The sequence below is a fragment of the Suncus etruscus genome, chromosome 14 (genome assembly GCF_024139225.1).
Source record: "Suncus etruscus isolate mSunEtr1 chromosome 14, mSunEtr1.pri.cur, whole genome shotgun sequence".
Taxonomy (NCBI): domain Eukaryota; kingdom Metazoa; phylum Chordata; class Mammalia; order Eulipotyphla; family Soricidae; genus Suncus; species Suncus etruscus.
The window spans coordinates 41942726-41962739 of NC_064861.1; the positions used below are offsets into that span (position 1 = coordinate 41942726).

The window sequence follows — 20014 nt, forward strand, 5'->3', positions numbered from 1 at the left end:
TACTTAACCTAAACTACTAATAGATTCAGTGCACTCCCTATCCAAATTCAGGGGAAAAAACATTTTTCAAGGATTTAGGACAGTCAATTATAGTTTGTGTGGAATCATATAAATTCCTGGATAGCCAGAACTATACTAAAAGTAAGAAACTGGGAAAATCTCATTACGTAACTATTCTACAAAGTCATGGTGATTCAAACAGCATGGTATTAGAAAAAAGACAGACTTTCAGACCAATGGGTCAGAATATAATATTCAATGACAAACCCTCAAATATATTGTCAACTAATTTTTTACAAAAGAGCTGATAACATGAAATAGAATAAAGACAGCCTCTTCAACAAATGGTATCAAAAGAATTGGGTAACCACATGCAAGAAATTTAATTTGGATCTATATCTCATGCTTTACAGAAAAGTCAACTCAAAGTTGAACAAAGACCTTGAGATCAGACCTGAATCTATCATGTACTTTGAGGAAAATAAAGTAGGAGTATTCCAATGCTTAGACCTCAAAGGAGTCTTTCAATGATATAGTACAAATGGCAAAGGCTTCAAAAGCAACTATGAATAAGTGGGGCTACATCAAACTCAAAAGTTTCTAGATGGCAAAAGAAACAGGAGTTAAAATGAAAAGAGGGTTAACTGTGTAGGAGAAAATATTTGCACTCAACACATCAGATAAGGGGTTATATCTAGGATTATATAATGGACTCACAAAGATTTACTCCCCAAAATCTAAAGACCTCATCAAAAAATAGGGAGAGAAAATGAGTAGACACCGCTCTGATGAAGACCAATGATGGCCAATAGGCATATGAAAAAATGCTCATTCTCACTAAACATTAGGGAAATCAAATCAAGATGACAATGAGACAATCTTATACCAACGAGTATGGTAAATATAAAAATACTAGGTACAATTTGTGTTGGCCGAGATATAGTGAAAAATAAATTCTTAGCAGTTGCCATGTTTGAATGAGTCCAGCTCCATAGATTCACTCTTTTAAGATTATGGCTTCACCAGCCAATGCAGCACAAAGCTGGTCATCTTGAAAGGAATCCTTCACCCCTGCCAAAGCCATTCTTGCTGCCTCCATCACCAAGAATCACAACTTCCCTGATGACTCTGCTTCATCACTGACCCTTTATGATTCCCTTCAAGGACATTGATCTGACCACACTTCAGATAGGCCAGCTTGGTGGATGATATCACGAGGGCTTTTTGTAGTAAGTGCAGACACCTTACCCCAGTATCTTCATTGTTTCAGGAGGCCTGACAGCTGAATACATGACCCTAAAACTCATAGTATCTATCAGAAACAGTGCTTTAAATTTCTGGACAGTTTCATTTGTTTGATGCTATCATTTCTAAAGTAATATTATTTTAACAGAATGGACAGCTAATAAAAAGAGCTCACTAAAACTTCTCCCACTGTATTAATGACTTTATTGGAGATATAGTAATTGTCACAAATGTATTTGCTACTGTACTTTTTCTTTTTTTCTTTTTTTCTGCAGCAATTTGCTGCAACATGATGGAATTGGAAGATGTTATTTAAACTAAGTAAACCAAAAGAAGAAGAAGAAGAAGAAGAAGAAGAAGAAGAAGAAGAAGAAGAAGAAGAAGAAGAAGAAGAAGAAGAAGAAGGAGGAGAAGGAGAAGGAGGAGGAGAAGAAGAAGAAGAAGAAGAAGAAGAAGAAGAAGAAGAAGAAGAAGAAGAAGAAGAAGAAGAAGAAGAAGAAGAGGAAGAAGAAAAGAAGAAGAAGAAATACAAAATAATATCACTTACATGTGGTATTTAGAATAACTGCATAAGAAAATGCAATTTTTAAATGGGGATTGTAAAGAACATTCTTGGCCCCAGATATAGTGAGGAGAAGGAAAGTAATAGCATGTTGGAAGATAAAGAGAGATGTGGAATAATGGTAAACATTGGTAAAGGGGACTCTGGGGTAGTGTTAAGGAAAGACAGAACTAAATATCCAAACCACTGGGTCAAGAACAATGAAACATTGAGACTAAACTTTAACAATCAAACTTGGAATGATGCCTGTTAGGATGGCAGGCTAGGGAGAAGGGAAGGTATGGGAGGAACTCTAGGAACATTAGTGGAAGGAGGTTGTCACTGGTGGTGGAATATTGTATGTCTAAAACTTGACTATGAATAACTGTAAATAACAATACTTTATATTTTTTAAAATGTTTATGAGGCCAATCACAAATAAGGAAATCTAAATAGTACTTAAGAATTGCCCCAAGAACAAAAGTCCTGGTCCAGATGGGTTTTCTGGTGAGTTCTACCAACCTTTCAGTGAAGACATACTACCTTAATCCTTAAGCTCTTCCAAAACATTAAAGACACAGAAATCTTTCCTAACACCTACTATGAAGCTAACATAACACTTAATACCCTAGGCAGACAAAAACATTTACAGAAAAGTAATTTTCAGACCAATCTCTTTCATGAACATTGATGCTAAAATCTGACAAAAATTTTAGCTAACCAAATACAACAACATATCAATATATCATACACCTCAATCAATCTCAAATTCCCAGTTTCATACTGGGAACACAAAGATGGTTCAAGATATGCAAATCAATTAATACACCACATTAATGCAAGGAAGTAACCATATGATTATATCAATTGATGCAGAAAAAGCTTTTGACAAGATCCAACATTCATTAATAATTTCAAAAATCTCTGAGGCTGGAGCAGTGGCACAGTGGTAGGGCATTTGCCTTGCACACTGCTGACCCAGTACAGACTGCAGTTCTATCCCATGGTGTTCCCAAGCCAGGAGTGATTTCTGAGCACATAACCAGGAGTAACACCTGAGCATCACCAGGTGTTGCCCAAAAAACAAAAATAAATAAATAAATAAATAAATAAACCAACAACAACAAAAATCCCATCTCTGTCTGTCCCTCTCTTCTCAACTCATGTCATATATCCAAAAATGTCAGGAGTAAATTACAGACATTTCTCTAAAGAAGACTGACAATAGTAAAGAGGCACATTAAAAATGCTCATTATCACTTATTATTAGGGAAATCTAATTCAAAACAAAAATGAGTTAACTCGTATCTCATTGATGGTATAGAGGTATGGTATAGGTATATACATGTTCAGATGTGGTATATGTATAGGAATGCATATACAAACTTCAGAGTCAACAACGCAAGACATAAACTTCAATAACCAAACTTGAAAAAATGCCATCCAAGGGGAATAACTGGGAACTGGGAGAGAATCTGGGAACACTGGGAGAGAGAAGTCAACACTGGTGGTGTGATGGATTTTTGAACATTGTAGTCCTGAAACTCAGAGTTGATTCTGCATTTAATGGTAAGTTGTGACTAAATGCAGAACCAAATCCACAATGCTGGAATCCTTTTCCATTTCCTTCCTCCATGACACTTAATTTCATGCATGTATTTAACAAACATTTGAACAAAATAAAGATTGTGAAAAGTGAGTTTTCCTAATATTTTTGACCATGGCAGTTACTACTTTAGTCATATGCTTGTGTGCAATATGTATAGATTTATATTGTTTTAATGACACCATATATATGGCTATACCAAAAATAATTTAATCAGCGGCATTCTAGTGCTAAATATTTTGGTTGCTCCATTCTTTCACTACTGTGAACAATGCAGTGTGAACACACTTATACTTGAGTTCTGTGCTTACAGGTAAAATTAGCTATGCATATAGATTTGCTGTGCTAAAAAGGTAGTATTATATTATATTATATTATATTTATTATTATATTATATTATATTAATTATATTATATTATATTATTATATTTTAACTGCTATTTCAAAACTACTTTCTATCTGAAAACAGAGTGACAAGATGGGAGTTGTGTTGTAAGAAGCTGCCTCTTGACTTCAAGCACAGAAGCACAAGCAGAAGATTGGAGACAGGGATAGGAGATAGGGGAAGTGTGAACAGTAGGAGGTCACAGGCAATAACTGCAGAGTAGAGATGAGATAAACACAAGAGCACAAAGCACATTTAGGAGAGAGACTTGTCAGGGTTGGTGACTTATAATAGCATCGCTGGGATGCTCAGTTCAATGATGCCCCCAAAGTTTAGCAATTTATGAAGAGAAATGGGGAAGGGGGAGGGTGAAAAGGAAAGCAGAGTTATCATGAGTTATTACTGGACCTGATCCAGAGGAGCTCACATGACAATCAACTGAAGAAGGCCAGTTTATACACCTCTATATCATAAAATCAAGCAAGCAAAAGAGGCAAGAATCCAGCTGGTTTTGAGAACAGATCACTTCAATTTTCAAATGCATGTCTCAAGCTGATCAGCACCAGGACTTTGGGACTCTGTGATGGAGCAAGGCATAGGATAAGATAGAAAGGGGTAGGTGGTGCTTTGCTATGAGTCATTAATCTGAACTCATTTCCTCTAACTGCATTATTTCAGCTCTCCTGTTTGTGAGACCTATTCAATTCACTTAATAATCTGAAACTAAACTATACAAATGACATTAAAAAAACATTTCTTAGATAAGGAAAATAATTTTTAGTCACTGAGTAATAGCTGAATATGAAGTTTTCTAAAAGAAAAATGGTGTCCATTTGTGTCACTATTATATCCACAAGCTTTGTATCTTTAATAAAATAATTCTTAGCCTCTGAAGTTTCAGTGTTTGATCTTGAAAGTTTGTATGTACCATCTTTCACAGCCAGATAGAAATCTCACAATGTAAGTGAAAACACAGTAAAACTCCACATTGTCAGGTCACTGGTAGCAGCCAGCAGTCCATCTCCCCAAATACTCACACATCCCAGTCCTTCCCTGCCCCTCCCAGAAGCTTACCTGGTCTTGTTGTACTGGTTTCCAAGGAGGATATTTTCCTTGATGCTACCCTCAATGATCCAGGCCTGCTGAGGAACATAGGCCAAGTTTCCATGAACCCCCACAGAACCTTCCAACAAGTGCATCTGGAAAAGAATGAGTCTAGTCTCAGGATGGGGGTGGTTCCGTGGTCAGATCCTGTCTCACTGCCCACCTAGGCCCTGGATGTTCTTCTCTATAAAGGGAAATTTTGTCTGTACCCTGCCTGACCCATCAGTTACATTTCTGGAAACATGAGATATCCTCTAGAGTCAAGTCATATTGCAATTGAATCCAAAGTCTCCTTTGAAGACACCCATTCTTTCCCCTCTTATTTCTTGAGCCCTGTCTTCTAGCAAGCACTGTTGCCATGCTTTTCACAGTGAGAATCAAAGTTCCAGAACATCTCATTCATCTCTAGATATCACAGAATCATTTCTAAGGTTAAGTGTAACAATGGCATTGTGGTTAGAAGAAAAAATGCCCTTATAATTTGGACAATGTGTCCACTTAGTTGAAAATGTGTTGTAGTTTCTGTAATTTAAAATTGTTCTACAAAATGTGTATCCACACAGATGTGGCAAAAGTGTGGATGTTATTAGTAGTCAAACTAATATATAGTTCTTTATTGTAATGTTCTTCCTTCCTTTAAATGAGAATTTTTAAAACACGTATTAAAAAAGATTGTAATTCCTTTGGCACCGCCCAGTTTAAGAACTTATTGTTTATTTTTTCTTATCCTGTGTTTCCTATTTCTGATTTGGAGTTAGGATTTAATTAATGAGGATGAAACATTAAGTTGGTTTCTTCCCCCACCCTCCACGTATTGGAAAGAAAGGGGTTAACTACTAAAGGAAAATGAACACCCCTGACTGCAAAGAGTAGTGGCCCTGAGGCAAGCTTACAAGAAACTTCACTGTGATAGATGATAGATGGGCCTAAGTCCCTGCTCCACTCAACCTGCTTGACCTTAGGCAGGTCATGGCTCTGACTTCTGTGCCCATCTATGAATTGATCCTAGGAACTATGCCTTCTTCATGGGGTTAGTTACATCACAGAGAAAAAATGAAGCTTGCAAGGCAAAAGGCCTAGTATTATTATCACAAGTATTTTAATTTTTTAGAATGTGAGAAGTACGATGTTTGAGCCTAGCACAATGAAAATAAACAAATAGAATAATTTTTATTATTGGAAGGAGGGGTCTTGATGTTCAAAACATCATCAATCACATGTAAGGCAAGAGCCTTAATCTCTGTACGATCTCTCAGTCCCTTACTATTTTATTTTAATTTTGGGGTCACACCAGGAAATGTGCAGGGCTTACTCCTGGTTCTATGGTTAAGTCAGGGATCATCCTGGCAGACTTGGAAGACCACATGGGGTGCGAGGAATTAAATACAGGTTGGCAGTGTGCAAGGCAAACACCTTCCTCACTGTACTATTGCTCTAGCCCTACCTTACTATTTCTTTTTTTTGGGGGGGCCACACCCAGTGATGCTCGGGGGCTACTCCTGGCTATGTGCTCAGAAATCGCCCATATGGGATGCCCAGGGATCGAACAGCGGTCCGTCCTAGGCTAGCTCACACAAGGCAGATACCTTACTGACTGTGCCACTGCTCCAGCCCCGTATCTTACTATTTCTTAAAGTGGCATAATTTTCTTTGAAGATGCAGAGAAGTTGGATAAAAGTAATTGTATGTCCAAGATGAAGAAATAAGAATTTAGATAGCTATTCAGGGAAAGAACTGAGCCAAGGTCATGACTATATTCTAGGGTAACGAACAGGGTATGTGCATTTGGAGAAAGAGTTGAGAGGAACCAAAAGGAGAGAGCACAGACATAGGAAGGAGAGCAGGCAGGGCTATACCTATAGGTGAGGGCAAGGATGGAACTGAGAGAGGAAGGATTACTGAGAACATACATTGGCCAGAGGCCAAAAACATACAGTGGTTGGTAATTTTAGGGTGCTGTACACAAGGAGGTATACAACGTAACCTTAGATATTTGGGTTTTGGGGTTTTTTTTAAAGTGGAGAAAGGTTGGGCTGTACCTGTCTACATGACTCATACTAAGAGGACCTTCATTGAGTGGAAATGTGAACCCAAGTCTTAAAGGCAGAAGTTCTATGTGGGCATCTATACGCTTTCATTCTATGTGTGTTCTCCTCTCCACACATCTCTACCTCATGCTCTTCTTTGTTCTTTTATCCTCCATATTCTACACCTGACACTGTCTCTCGAAAGGCACATGGCACCTCAAACTTGGCTTTGAGAAGTGGTCTTTCTTTTCTTTTTTTTCTTTTTTTTTGGGGGGGTCGGCCACACCCATTTGATGCTCAGGGGTTACTCCTGGCTAAGGGCTCAGAAATTGCCCCTGGCTTGGGGGGACCACATGGGACGCCCGGGGATCCAACCGCGGTCCTTCCTTGGCTAGCACTTGCAAGCCAGACACCTTACCTCAAGCGCCACCTGCCGGCCCCATTATTTTCACGTTAAATATTGAAGAGGCCAGAAAGATAGAAAAAAGATGGTAAGGTGCTTGCCTTCTACATGTCTAATCTGCGCTTGATTCCCAGTACCACATATGACCCCAATCCCTTCAGAAATGATCCCAAAGTACAGACAGAAGTAAGCTTAGACATGGCTAAGCATGGCCCCCCAAAAAAACAAAAACAAAGAAATAAACCAAAAATATTTTATATTTCAAAAATATTGAGACCATATACCCTAATAACTTCTCATTAAGAAGAAAGGTAGGTAAGTGCTGAGAAGGGGTAAGAGCAGATTGTCAGAGGTTCCTCAGAGGGAGAGACTCACCTCCCCTTCACCACATGCTCAGTGTTTTCGATTTATAAAACACATCCTCTTTAAGAAATAAAATGCTAGTGTTGCTTAAAAGGATCACAGTCTTGGGAGCTTCTGCTCTGCCTGTGGGTGGATACATAAGGATTTAAAGTCACTTACCTCCCCCAGAATGGCTGACAGCAGGCTGCTCTTGCCACTCCCTGTCTTGCCACAAACTCCTAATATGGTCCCCTACAAAGCCAAAGATGACAGACAGACGATTAGCACAGACTCCCACTTGCCCAAAGTGGCCCCCAAAAGACATACAATAAAGATAAGCACAGGAGCCTAAAGGTTCCTGAAAGACAGTATTTCAATTTCCTGATATTAAGGATAAGTGGGAAAACTTTAGATAGTAGATTAAAAAGAATGGGCCACAAAAATACTGAAGTGAGTTTTGTCTCTATTCTGTTTACTGAAGTGGGGCCACAGAAAGATTACAGAATTGCAGCCCAGAGATTTTAAAGCTAGAGAAAACTGCACAAAGATGGAATTTAGAGCTGTGGTAAGTGCAAAAGGAAACGGTGACTAAGTAATGGATTTTAATATCTATTACTGTTAGATTTTTTAAATCTGTTTTAGATATAGCTACCACTCAACATAGAGATCATATGTATAGTGTTTTTCAACTTAACATGTATTATAATTACTAGGTTTTTATAATACCTTCTGATCTCTATCAGAAGAATGAGGCAAAATAAGGTAAGAATTGAAACACTGTTCCTGGCAAATATTTAGCAGAAGTACAGATATATTGATATATATATAGATATATATTCAGATATATTGAGCTCACCTCATAACCACTTCAAAATATATGTTTTGATACATATGAAGAGCTTAATACATATTAGTATATCTCCATCCCCTTCTCTTCTTTGTGTCCTGTATTTTCTCAAGGACTAGCACACAAAGCATACTACATTGTATACTCTAATTGTAAAACAATTTTATAGGTGATTGTTATAAATTTATGGTGAAGTATGGAAGACTTTCTACATTTATCTTTCATGAAAAATTTGTTAATTGAAGGAGATATTTGTAGCTGGCAGCATCTATCCAATGAAATGGTTACCTTTGGCACCAACAGATTTATCTTGTACAGTTCTGGGCCCTGGTTATCCCTTTTATCCTCTGGTCTAATGCCCCTCAGTGGAGGTGATGGCTTGGTTATTCCTTCGTGGTTATGTCCGTTCCTTTCTAGCTCCAATGCCTCATTGATAATCCCAGGACAGGATTTTTTCCATGACAAGGTGGCTCCCTCCAGAAGCAGTGCTTGGTGGGGGTCTGTCAATGACTGGACATACAAAACAGGGCTCTCCTGAAGAAAAAACTTCTGCATGGACAAAAAGAAAGAGAAGGTGATGAATTCAATTCGTTAGGCCAGAGGGACCATGTGCCCATTTCACTGACCTGGTCAGAGACCAGTGTTGCCAACAGAATCAATGAGAAAATTTCAAAGAAAAATTCAATGTTTATATTTGGAGACTCCTTTACCTAATTGCATATTAGTTGCCCTAGTAGTTATTTTCCATTTTATTTTTACATTCAGGCCTTATTCACCTCATTTTAGTTGGTGACATCTGTTGATCAACATATTGATGTGTAATTTTCTAACTAAATTTTATTTATTTCCATTAAGAATAAAATTAATTGCTCATATATACACCAATACTATTAGGTCAATCAGTCTAAAGTTGACTGTGACCAGGCCTCTTGTCTTTATACCTCTACTCCTATTTGTAAATACAAGCACTAATCTACATGTTTTCTGGCCCTGTACAGGTAGCTGCAGGACTGAGGATATGGCATATGTGGTAGAGCATGTGATAAAGTATGTGGTAAAGTGCATACTCTGTGTTCAGTCCCCAGCACTGACTATTACTACATGAAGGCCCCAGCTCCCGAAATCAATAGCAAATAAGATGGCTGGTAAGTAAACTTTCAATTATGCTCAATTCTCAACCCGAAAATAAGTTTAGGAAGAATTTTTGTCATTGTTTACTTTGGAGGGGCCCTGGTGTGCTCAGGGGTTTATACTTGACTCTGCATGCAGAAAAAACTCCTGGTGGGCCTCAGGGAACCATATGTACTGCCAGGGATTGAACCTGGTTCAGATATATGCAAGGTAAATGCCTGTATTGTCTCTCCAACTATTGAGAAGAGATTTAGAGTTTTGAAAGATAGTTATTGACATTTTGGATCACAGTATTATCTCTGGAGTATATTAAATGATTTTTATTTTCTCTGTTTTTAGAGTATTTGAACTTTTTACATTTAGTATAGAGCATTATACAAAATCAAGACAAGAAATTACTGGGTTGTTTGTTTGTTTGTTTTCAATTTTTATTGAACCACACCCAGAAGCTCTTGTGGATCATTCGTGCGAACGATCAAATCTGGGTCTCTTACAAGCAAGCATGTTCTCCAGTGCATTGAGCTATTTTTCTGGCTCCAGGAAACTATTAGAGAAAAGAGCCGGCCTTTTTATTTATGTTTAAATGAATGAATACCAATATTTGAGTCATTGGAGATTCCATGAACTCTTTTTTTTTTATTTAAACACCTTGATTACATACATGATTGTGTTTGGGTTTCAGTCATGTAAAGAACACCACCCATCCATGAACTCTTTTAATCTGTTTAGTTATCTGGAAATGGGCAAATTTTGTAGAAGTTCTGTTGTTTTCTTTCAATCACTTGCCAAGTAATAATCTCACCCCTCTTTTGTGAGCTCCTTGCCCCACTCATACCCCTGCTTGGTGTGAATGAGACTTTTATGTTTCCAACACCCTTTCCTACAGTAATCTCTGTCTCAAACATGATGGTTTTCATTTCCTACTTTAAAAAAAAATAAGCTACAGGGGGCCGGAGAGATAGCATGGAGGTAGTGTGTTTGCCTTGCATGCAGAAGGACGGTGGTTTGAATCGCGGCATCCCATATGGTCCCCCAAGCCTGCCAGGAGCGATTTCTGAGCATAGAGCCAGGAGTAACCCCTGAGCATAGTTGGGTGTGACCAAAAACAAATAAACAAACAAACAAAAAGAGCTACATATGATAAAATTTTATGAAGTAAAATTTAAGAAGTACTTCAAGTTCGTAAATGAGTGTGGCAAGCATGCACAATCACAGATGCTAATAAACATGTGGCTCACAGGAAACAAAACCAAGAATTCTGCCTACTATCCCATATTCTTGGTAAATTCTCAATATCCAAATTTGTTTGTGCCCTTCACTGCCACATGCAGCACAAAGAAAAGTGTCATGTAGTCTACCAGGAACTCCTCTCCAGCCCCAGCAGTCACTCACCTCTCACCTGCACTGACACACTCTCTGAGAGTACACACCTTTCTTCTCTCTGACTGGGAGTTGGTGCCCCAATGTTCAAGAGTCCTGAGTCCCAGGTTACTGAGCACTGAGTGACAGCTTCAGGGTCACAGAGATACAGTGGACAACAAAGGTATCCTAGCTTAGGGAACCACTCCTCTCCTTATGATTATGAATCTCAGTCAGAAGCTTTGGTGCAAGAGAGGAGATATGGGTGACTGAAATAAGGGAGAATTGTAGTTGCTCTGGTGAGTGAGGGGGTTTGGAGCCATACCAGGTCAGGGTGATGGGCAGCACAGCCCACTCCATCAGTATCATCTGTCATCAGTTGGTAAATCTCTGCCCTGCTCCTCCCACCACTGGCTCACCCACTCCCCCCAATCCCACTCTGCAGAACATGATCTCTGGTCCACAAAATACCTCTCCAGACATTGCCTCCCTGCTCAGCCCTGTCATCCTTCACACCCAGCGTGCTTCTTTCTCATCTCTGAACAGATTAAAAGAAGGAGCAGAGAATATAGGGCAGCTGGAGGGAAGAAAAAGGTGCAGAGCCCTTCTGAAGGCAACTGCTATGAATCTGAGGAATACTTGGGGCCCTCCAGAGCAGTTACAACAAGCCCCACGTTAGCACTTTTTATAGTGATCACCACTCAATTCAAAAGGCACCTCCAAAAAGAGACTGTCCTAGACTCCTGTCGAAAGTAGCTCTAGGCATCCCTACATTCCCTCTACAATATCATCACTGTTCCTTGTCATTGTTGCTCTTCATGTCATCTCATGTTCTTTGGTCATTATCTTCCTTATCACTTTTCTCTTTCCAATACCAGATTGGAGTGTCCTGAAAGCTGGGACACTGTTGGGCATGTCACGGTAGTATATTTTCCATTTTTAGCAGAAGTAGCTGTTCAATAAATATGTAGGGAGCTCCCAAGCAGTGCTCAGTAGGCTCAGGGCCCATCCTGGTGATATTAACCAACTTTGATGGCATCTTAATTCTACGGCCTGATGTTGTAGTAGTGCTTAAACCCTGTGGTGCTGGGGTCATCCAGGACCACCCCAATAGTGTTTGTGGTCATGTGATCCTAGGCTTTTAACTGGGGTTGAGTGCAAGCAACACATGCAGCACTGCCTCTAAGTTCATTGAGAGAATGAACAAAGGAAGTCAAGAAAATGCCTGAACATTGAGAATTTTTGTGTATAGACAATAAAAAGTCTTTTTTAAAAAATGAATTTATGTTAGAGTTTTTAAACTGATGCCTGTACAAAAAACAGCTGAGTCATGGTAGACCATGACTGAGATGATCAAGAGTGAATTGAAATAGTTCCAGGTAACAAGTGAGTCTGGTGAGGTAAGGATGTTGCAAACTATCCTGGAGAAACTAAACAACAGTTATATATAATATGATAAAATATAATAATATAAATATTCATAAATAAAACCTATAATTTATAAATTATAAATAATATAACATAATATAAATGATAAATAATATATAATATATGTTTAAGGGAGGTTGTGGATTTTTTTTCTTCTCTTTTTTTCTTGGAAAACAAATGGCAGTGCTCAGGGATCACTCCTGGTGGGACTCAGGGGACCATATGAAGTGCTGGGGATCAAATCCAGGTCAGTTTTATGAAAAGCAAATACCTGAATTGCTGTACTATCTATCAGGCTTCAAATATCTAGGTCTTTTAATAAGGCAACAAATAGCAATTTACAAAAGAGGCAAAATCACCAGGGAAAACTTACACCACCTGATGGGTCTGAGGACTGATTTGGATAAAAATCTAAGATCTCTAAGAGTCAGGAAAATGCTCTGAATCATCTGCTTGTTCAGTCCCCACATATGCCTATTAAGTTTAACAACTTCTCTTCACCTAGTGTGGTCTATGAGAACTGCCCAGGCACTGAATGATGGCGCCAAGTACTAAAAATCTTCAGACCACTCACCTTAAATCTCTCTGAAGCAGTCTTGAAATTGGTGATGCCTTTCACACCAAAGGGCACCAGGAACACTATCAGCCGCATGGAGTTGAAGGCAGCTACGGCAGTGAACACCTAGAAGGAGAGGGGAAATGAAAAGTTAGGAGGCAGAAGCCTTTTTTGCTCCCTAGGATCCAATGACCTCCATGCCTGAGCATCTAGCAGTCACGTTTTTCTTTTGCGCGGATCTTGCTGGGATTTAGGGGAAATGGAAAGAATGGAGAACACCCATCTTCAAGTCTCTGAATTACCACTTAGCCACGTATTATAATTTAGCCATTAGATTGTTATATAATTTTGGGTAGATTACCACCCCCTCTTATTTTTTCCCCAAACACACACAGACACAAACACACAGACACACACACAAACATGCACACAGAATTTTCCCATTGTCATAGTGACAAAAGTCCTAAAGAAACAGCATCTGGGAAACAATGAAAAAATTCCTGTAAAAGTTTGTACTGTTGTTGCAGTTAAGGTCTTATTTTTCTTCTTTGTCTTGGACATTCTATTCCAATATATAAAACTCCCCTTTACTTCTGGTCTAAGCCATGTTCCTTTTTCTGCACCCCACCACCTTATCTAAGAGTAAATTGCTCTGAACCCTCAAAATATCAGGATGGTTCCTTGGTAACTTGGGGGATCTTCCAGTCTCAGCAATTTCTTCTATCATTTTTATTGAAAAAAATCCAAATGTAGCAGGAATGCATTGGCCTAATACCGAATGGTGCAAGTGAAAAGGGACACAAATCCCACAGAAAGTGTCCTTCTACAGTCCCACCTTCATCCCCAATTTCAGAGAAGTTTTATCTGGTGCTTGCCTGGGCCAAATACAGGTAACCACAAGTGAGCACAGTCTAGCAACCTGTGATGTCAAATTCAATGCCACACATCCCTCTCCTCCACCCTTGTTCTATATGTTTCCTCAGTCCCTGAGAGCAGACTCTGTCTGAGTATGCTAAAAAACAAACAAACAACAACAACAACAACAAAAAAAAAAAAACAACCCATGGATTCCAAACCCTAAAAAGAAACTGCTGTTTCTCAGGGCTGGGTAGAACTATAAAACAAAACTAAGATGAAGCCACATCTTTATATTTAAAGTTCATTTCCAGTGCCCCATTATGGGATCAAAGTTCTTAACTTAGAGTTCTCAACACAGCCGCAGAATTATTTGAGATTTATCCATACACAGCACCTCTTATAACCAGTTTCCTCCCTTCATTCTTCAGCTGCTATCCCAGAATATTTGTTTCTCAACTGGGTTGAGAGGAAAGAAAGGTTATACACCCAAAAAGTCTGAAAAATTTAAATCAATGTTTATTACTCATTTTCAAAAACTACAGATCTGCAAGGGAACTGGAAATGAACACTGAAGAAAACTCCTTATTCATAAGGGAAAGAACGAACTACCCAAACACTTACAATTGGCACAGTGAGTTTCCATCGTAATAATGTGTGAATGAGGAACGTCAACACTAAGGCCACTGTGGGTGCAATGTACAAGGTTATGGTGGTTATACTCTGGGCAAATCCACATTTCTCCAATAGCTTCCTTTCCTTCTTTCTAAGATCTGGGGGACAAAAAAACAAAGGCACTGAAATCACCCACAAGTTTGTTCTTCATAGAGCACAAAACTATGTAGGAATCTAATAGAAATCCTGAAATGTGAGCCATTGGGTATCAGAGCAGAAAGGCAGATTTTCTGTACCTTTGATTATTTTTGCAAATGGTTTCTCCCAGGTGTACATTTTAATCATCTTAATAGAGGTGAGTATTTCACTGGTCATGCGGATGCGCTCGTCAGTGACCTCAGATGCACAACTCTGTAGCTTCAGGACCTTCATGGTTAGGAGTCCCTAGAGTCAGAGGCAGTGAGAACTTCTTTTGACAAGAGTGAGAATTTAGTCTGGTTGAATCTGACAACTAGCACTTGACAAATAGGCTGGAGAAGAGGCTGAATTCTGCACTTCAACTGAGATTGGAGTTGAGGTCTGGTCTTCACCTAAAATTTTCCAATGAAACTACTTCATGCCCACCTGCCCTAAGCTCTAACTTCTTAAATACATGTTTGGTAATGGAAGTCTTTAAAAATCTGCTTTAGGGCCAGAGAGATATCATGGAGGTAAGGCATTTGCCTTGCATGCAGAAGGACGGTGTTTTGAATCCCGGCATCCCATATGGTCCCTCATGCCTGCCAGGGGCGATTTCTGAGTGTAGAGCCAGGAGTAACCCCTGAGCACTGCCAGGTGTGACTCAAAAACCAAAATAAATAAATAAATAAATAAATAAATAAATAAATAAATAAATAAAAATCTGCTTTAATATGCGATTCAAACTACAACCACTAAACTTTAAAATGGGCCTTTCAAGATGGCAGGCTGAAGGGGCAAGGGAGCTGGGAGGAAACTTGGGAACACTGGTGAAGGAAAGTTGACAATAGTGGTAGGATTTGTGCTAGAAAAGCATATGTCTAAAACTCAACTATAAATAACTTTGAAAAGCACAATTTTATTTAAATAAACACAAACTTTAACAAAATAACATAGCCACTTCCATGTAAACAAGGTCCCAACTTCACAACTAATCTTGGAAGAGAATGTAAGCCAATCCAAACCAATGGAATTTTCAGGAACGGTTTTCTTCATACTGAAAATTGTGGGGACATCTAGGTAAAGTCCCCACAGCTGCACCCACACCCCCACAGCCTGCACTATACAAACAACCCAATTAATTGCCTCAGATCTAATCTCTGTAGAAACACTAATATGACAAAACTTCCAGGCACACTGGTTTTCAGTCTGAAAACACTGGGGTCTTCTTGGAGTGGGGATTGGTAGCCTTTTCCCCCTTCATCCTGCTGGAAACCCCAGAAGTAACACATCCCCGAAGCTGTTGCCATATAAACAAAGGCCCAGATTCATGCCTACATAACTAATCTCTGAAAAGATGGCAAGCTAAGCTGCTAAAACACTCAGGTACATTAATTTTAGGGCTAAAACCTTTGGGGGCCTTTCTTAAGGGGTGGGCTGACTCATCCCAGTTCAACAGATCCAGTAGCTCCTAGAACAAGTGGCCAAGAAATACCTCCAAATGTTCATAATACTGAAAGCCCAGTAGGAGCACAACAAATTAGATGGGAAAGTAGCATTAAAGACAACTAAGTTCAATAAGCAAAAATAATAATACAACATAATAATAACATAACTACTCAACTGCAACAGACAGCTCAGTAAACCTTCAAACAATTATTTTAATAATCCCATTGTGAGACATAACAATCTTCACAAATTTTATTTTACTAAACAATTTTTGATAATTCAATTGCCTGTTGTAATAAGCAATAAAAAATTATTTTGTGCCTGCCCAAAGAGGCTGGCTTCTGGTGTGTATGAGTGGGGGAAACTGGGGACAATGGTGGATGAAATGTCACACTAGTATGGTGGAATTAGTGTTAGAACATTGAATATTCAAAACATCTGTATTAGAAAAAACTTTATAAATTATGGTGTTAAATACATTTTTAATTAATAAAATAAAAATAAGAATATTTATCTTTATTCTGGGACAGAGATAGGTTTAGATGGTTGTCTCCTATGCAGCCAACCAATGTACAATCTCTTGCTTCACGTATGGTTCCTCCAAAACTACTCAAAGAGGCCTTGAGCACAGAGCCTGAGTAAACCTTAAGCACCACTGGGAGTGTCACCAAAACAAAAAATTAAAAGATTTTTTAAGTTATCATCATTTAATATTTTCTGTATATACTTATTCTATTACCTATCTATCTGGATCACACAAAAATGAGTGAAAAGGGATGCCAGTGAACAGTGTCAGAAACACCAAAGAGGGGCCGGGAGGTGGCGCAAGAGGTAAGGTGCCTGCCTTGCCTGCGCTAGCCTTGGATGGACCGCGGTTCGATCCCCCGGTGTCCCATATGGTCCCCCAAGCCAGGAGCGACTTCTGAGCGAATAGCCAGGAGTAACCCCTGAGCGTTACCGGGTGTGGCCCAAAAACCAAAAAAAAAAAAAAAAAAAAAAAAAACCAGAAACACCAAAGATTCATTTGGAGATAGATTCTGAATTAAGTTTTGGACATTACATATACAGAAAAGTCTTACTATTTTTGAAGTCCCCACATTTTTTATGTGACTTTAGATGGGACCACAACATACAGTTTAAGTCCTATAGCATGTGCCTCACACATCCTGGGGACCTTTCTCTCCTGGATCCAAAGCCAAACTGGAAATAATGGAACAGAAGTGACTCCTCTGCCACTGATGATCCTAATATACTAGCAAGTAGACAACTCAGACAAGCTGTCCCAATGGTGGAAAAGAATTGAGACCACTAATTCATACATAATCCAAGAGACACATCTGGCTTTGCCTATTTCATTTCACCTGAAACTGGTAGCAATATAGTTTTCCCTACAACTGTGCCCATTCAAATAACAATTTTGACATGGTTACATTACTACTTTCTAGGTTGAGGAGAAGGAACAAAATCTCATTTAGAGGATATTAGCTAAGGAGAGTCTATAGAGCAGAGAACTGAGGGGACCTTGGCAAATCATCAGGACTCCTTGATGAGGAAGACAGGAACAGCCTGAGGTAGGCAAGAATGCTGCATCTAAACCACCATAAGAGTCAAATTCCCACTCATAGGTACTTCAGGCTCCAGAGCCCTGGGAGTTTTGGGGAGCATCCTATTTCAAAGATGTTACCTCCAGTGGTAAAACCAGGAGATAGCAGAGAGCGGCAAGCAGTGCAGTGGGTCCCAGAAGAATGCAGGTGGTGATGGTGCTAGCAGCCAGCGTTGTGAAGGCAAGCCAGATCATTGGACCATAGTACACCCCTTCAAACAGGTAAGTCAAGTCATTGGTAAAGAAACTGATGACCTGTAAGACAGCAAGCCAGTGGGCACAGGATTTTATCTCAGGGTATACAGAGAAACCATAGATAGTCTCCTCACCTCCTTCAGGCAGACTTGTGTTGCAGGGTGGTGAGAGACACATGAGGTTCAAGACTCTCTCCTCTTACTAGCTGTGATACCCTGCACTTTACTTTGTCCCATTCAGCCTGAGCCTCTCCTCTTGTAGGACTACAATAACTATACCTACTGTATATGATAATAAGAATGTCAATAGCATAAAATATCTGTACACATGGATTGTGATCAGTAAAAGTTACATTGTGCTGTTTATTGCAATTGCAACTGATATCCACACTCCAGAAAGCTGGTTATGGTACTGTTATTCTGTTCTATTCTATTCTTCTTTAGATTGCTGTTACTAATGGAATGTTTTAGACAAGACTTAGCTGACCTTTAAATGCATTTTTGTTTGCTTTTTAATATAGACTCTTCTACCCAGCCCCAATACATACCACCTAATTCAATGTTATATGAAAGCTAATGATACAAATGAAAAAATATTGATAAATGACTTTTAGGATTCCCAAACTAAATTCCTTAAGAAGTGTCTTCCTGGGGCTGCAGAGATAGCATGGAGTAAGGTGTTTGCCTTTCATGCAGAAGGTCATTGGTTCAAATCTTGGCATCCCATGAGGTCCCACGAGCCTGCCAAAAGCGATTTCTGAGCATGGAGCCAGGAGTAACCCCTGAGCGCTGCTGAGTGTGACCCAAAAACCAAAAATAAAAAAAAAAAAAGGAAGGTGTCTTCCTAGGTCGGAGATAGCATGGAGGTAGGGCGTTTGCCTTGCATGCAGATAGATGGTGGTTCAAATCCCGGCATCCCATATATCCCCTGAGCCTGCCAGGAGTAATTTCTGAGCATAGAGCCAGGAGTAACCCCTGAGCGATGCTGGGTGTGACCCCCCCCCAAAAAAAAAGTTGTCTTCCTGGGGCTTTAGAGAGAGGACAGTGGGCAGGGCTCTTGCATCGAATGCAACTGTCCTGAGTTCGATTCCTGGCATCCCAGATGGTTCCCTGATCTGCCAAGAATGATTCCAGAGCACAGAGACAGAATAAACCCCTAGTGGCTACCGAGTTTGACCCAAAGACAAACATAAGAGAAACAAACAACAAAAAATGTGTCTTCCTTCTAATTTCAATCAGATCTTCATGTTTCCAAGGTATGCTCCAGATTATGTTAAATAAACATTTAAACAAATATTTAAAGCCTACATAGGGAACATAACTTAGTATAGCCATTTCAAGAATGATTCAAGAATATCATTTAAAATTATTAATTGTGTAAACTCTGTACCTGGTATGTTTGTTTCTCTGTTGAGAAAGAAAAATGTAAATTCTAGATGAGATATGAAAGATGTTCACTACTTCTATCAGCTAAACCTAGAAAGATTCTAATTTCTGTTGGCCAGGGTTTTGGGAGAAGTGTTAAAGTATTGGATAACACTGAATCTGAATCCTGGAACAAACTGTCACAATTCACGTGCCAGACCTGTCATTTACTAAATATGGAACCATAGACACATTCTTTGTTTCTCTGCTTTCATCACATTATCAGTAAAATGAAATTAATAATCTATCATGAGATACTGTATATAATACACTGATTGGGCTTGATACAAGTGTTCTGTGGAAGGCGAGGGAAGTAGATGATGGTTACCAAAATATACACATTTCTATTTAAAAATTAGTTTCTGGATATTATGTATTCACAGTACTGTATATAAACAGTATTGGACTGTTTCTCTGAAAGTTGTGAAAGTAGATGTTGAAAGCTCTCATCTCTTTCAAAAACTTCCATACAATGTGAAGCAATCGATTTTCACTAAACTAATTGTAGTGATCATTTTACAGCATTATGCCTACATCAAATCATTATATTGTACACCTGGGTCAGTATGTCAATTATACCTCAGAATTAGAGAAATGCTATAATATGAACATGAATATGAATAATATGAATGCTCATAATTGAACTTTCCATCACTGGAAGGAATGAAAAAAAACTAAACATCCTAATATTGAAAGTTAAAACATGGGAAGTAGAGAAGAGG

The 20014-nt window shown here is 39.0% G+C and overlaps 1 protein-coding gene across 1 annotated transcript in view; it reads right to left on the reverse strand.

The window, feature by feature from the left end:
* Nucleotides 1-20014, reverse strand: part of ABCC11 (ATP binding cassette subfamily C member 11) — a 152133-nt gene that overhangs the window by 117857 nt on the left and 14262 nt on the right. The window contains exons 6-12 of the mRNA XM_049787396.1: nt 17755-17928; nt 14741-14888; nt 14454-14602; nt 12993-13100; nt 8789-9049; nt 7834-7905; nt 4852-4976 (exon numbers count right to left, since the gene is read on the reverse strand). Coding sequence (XP_049643353.1) covers nt 4852-4976; nt 7834-7905; nt 8789-9049; nt 12993-13100; nt 14454-14602; nt 14741-14888; nt 17755-17928 — 1037 coding nt within the window. The remainder of the gene's footprint in view (nt 1-4851; nt 4977-7833; nt 7906-8788; nt 9050-12992; nt 13101-14453; nt 14603-14740; nt 14889-17754; nt 17929-20014) is intronic.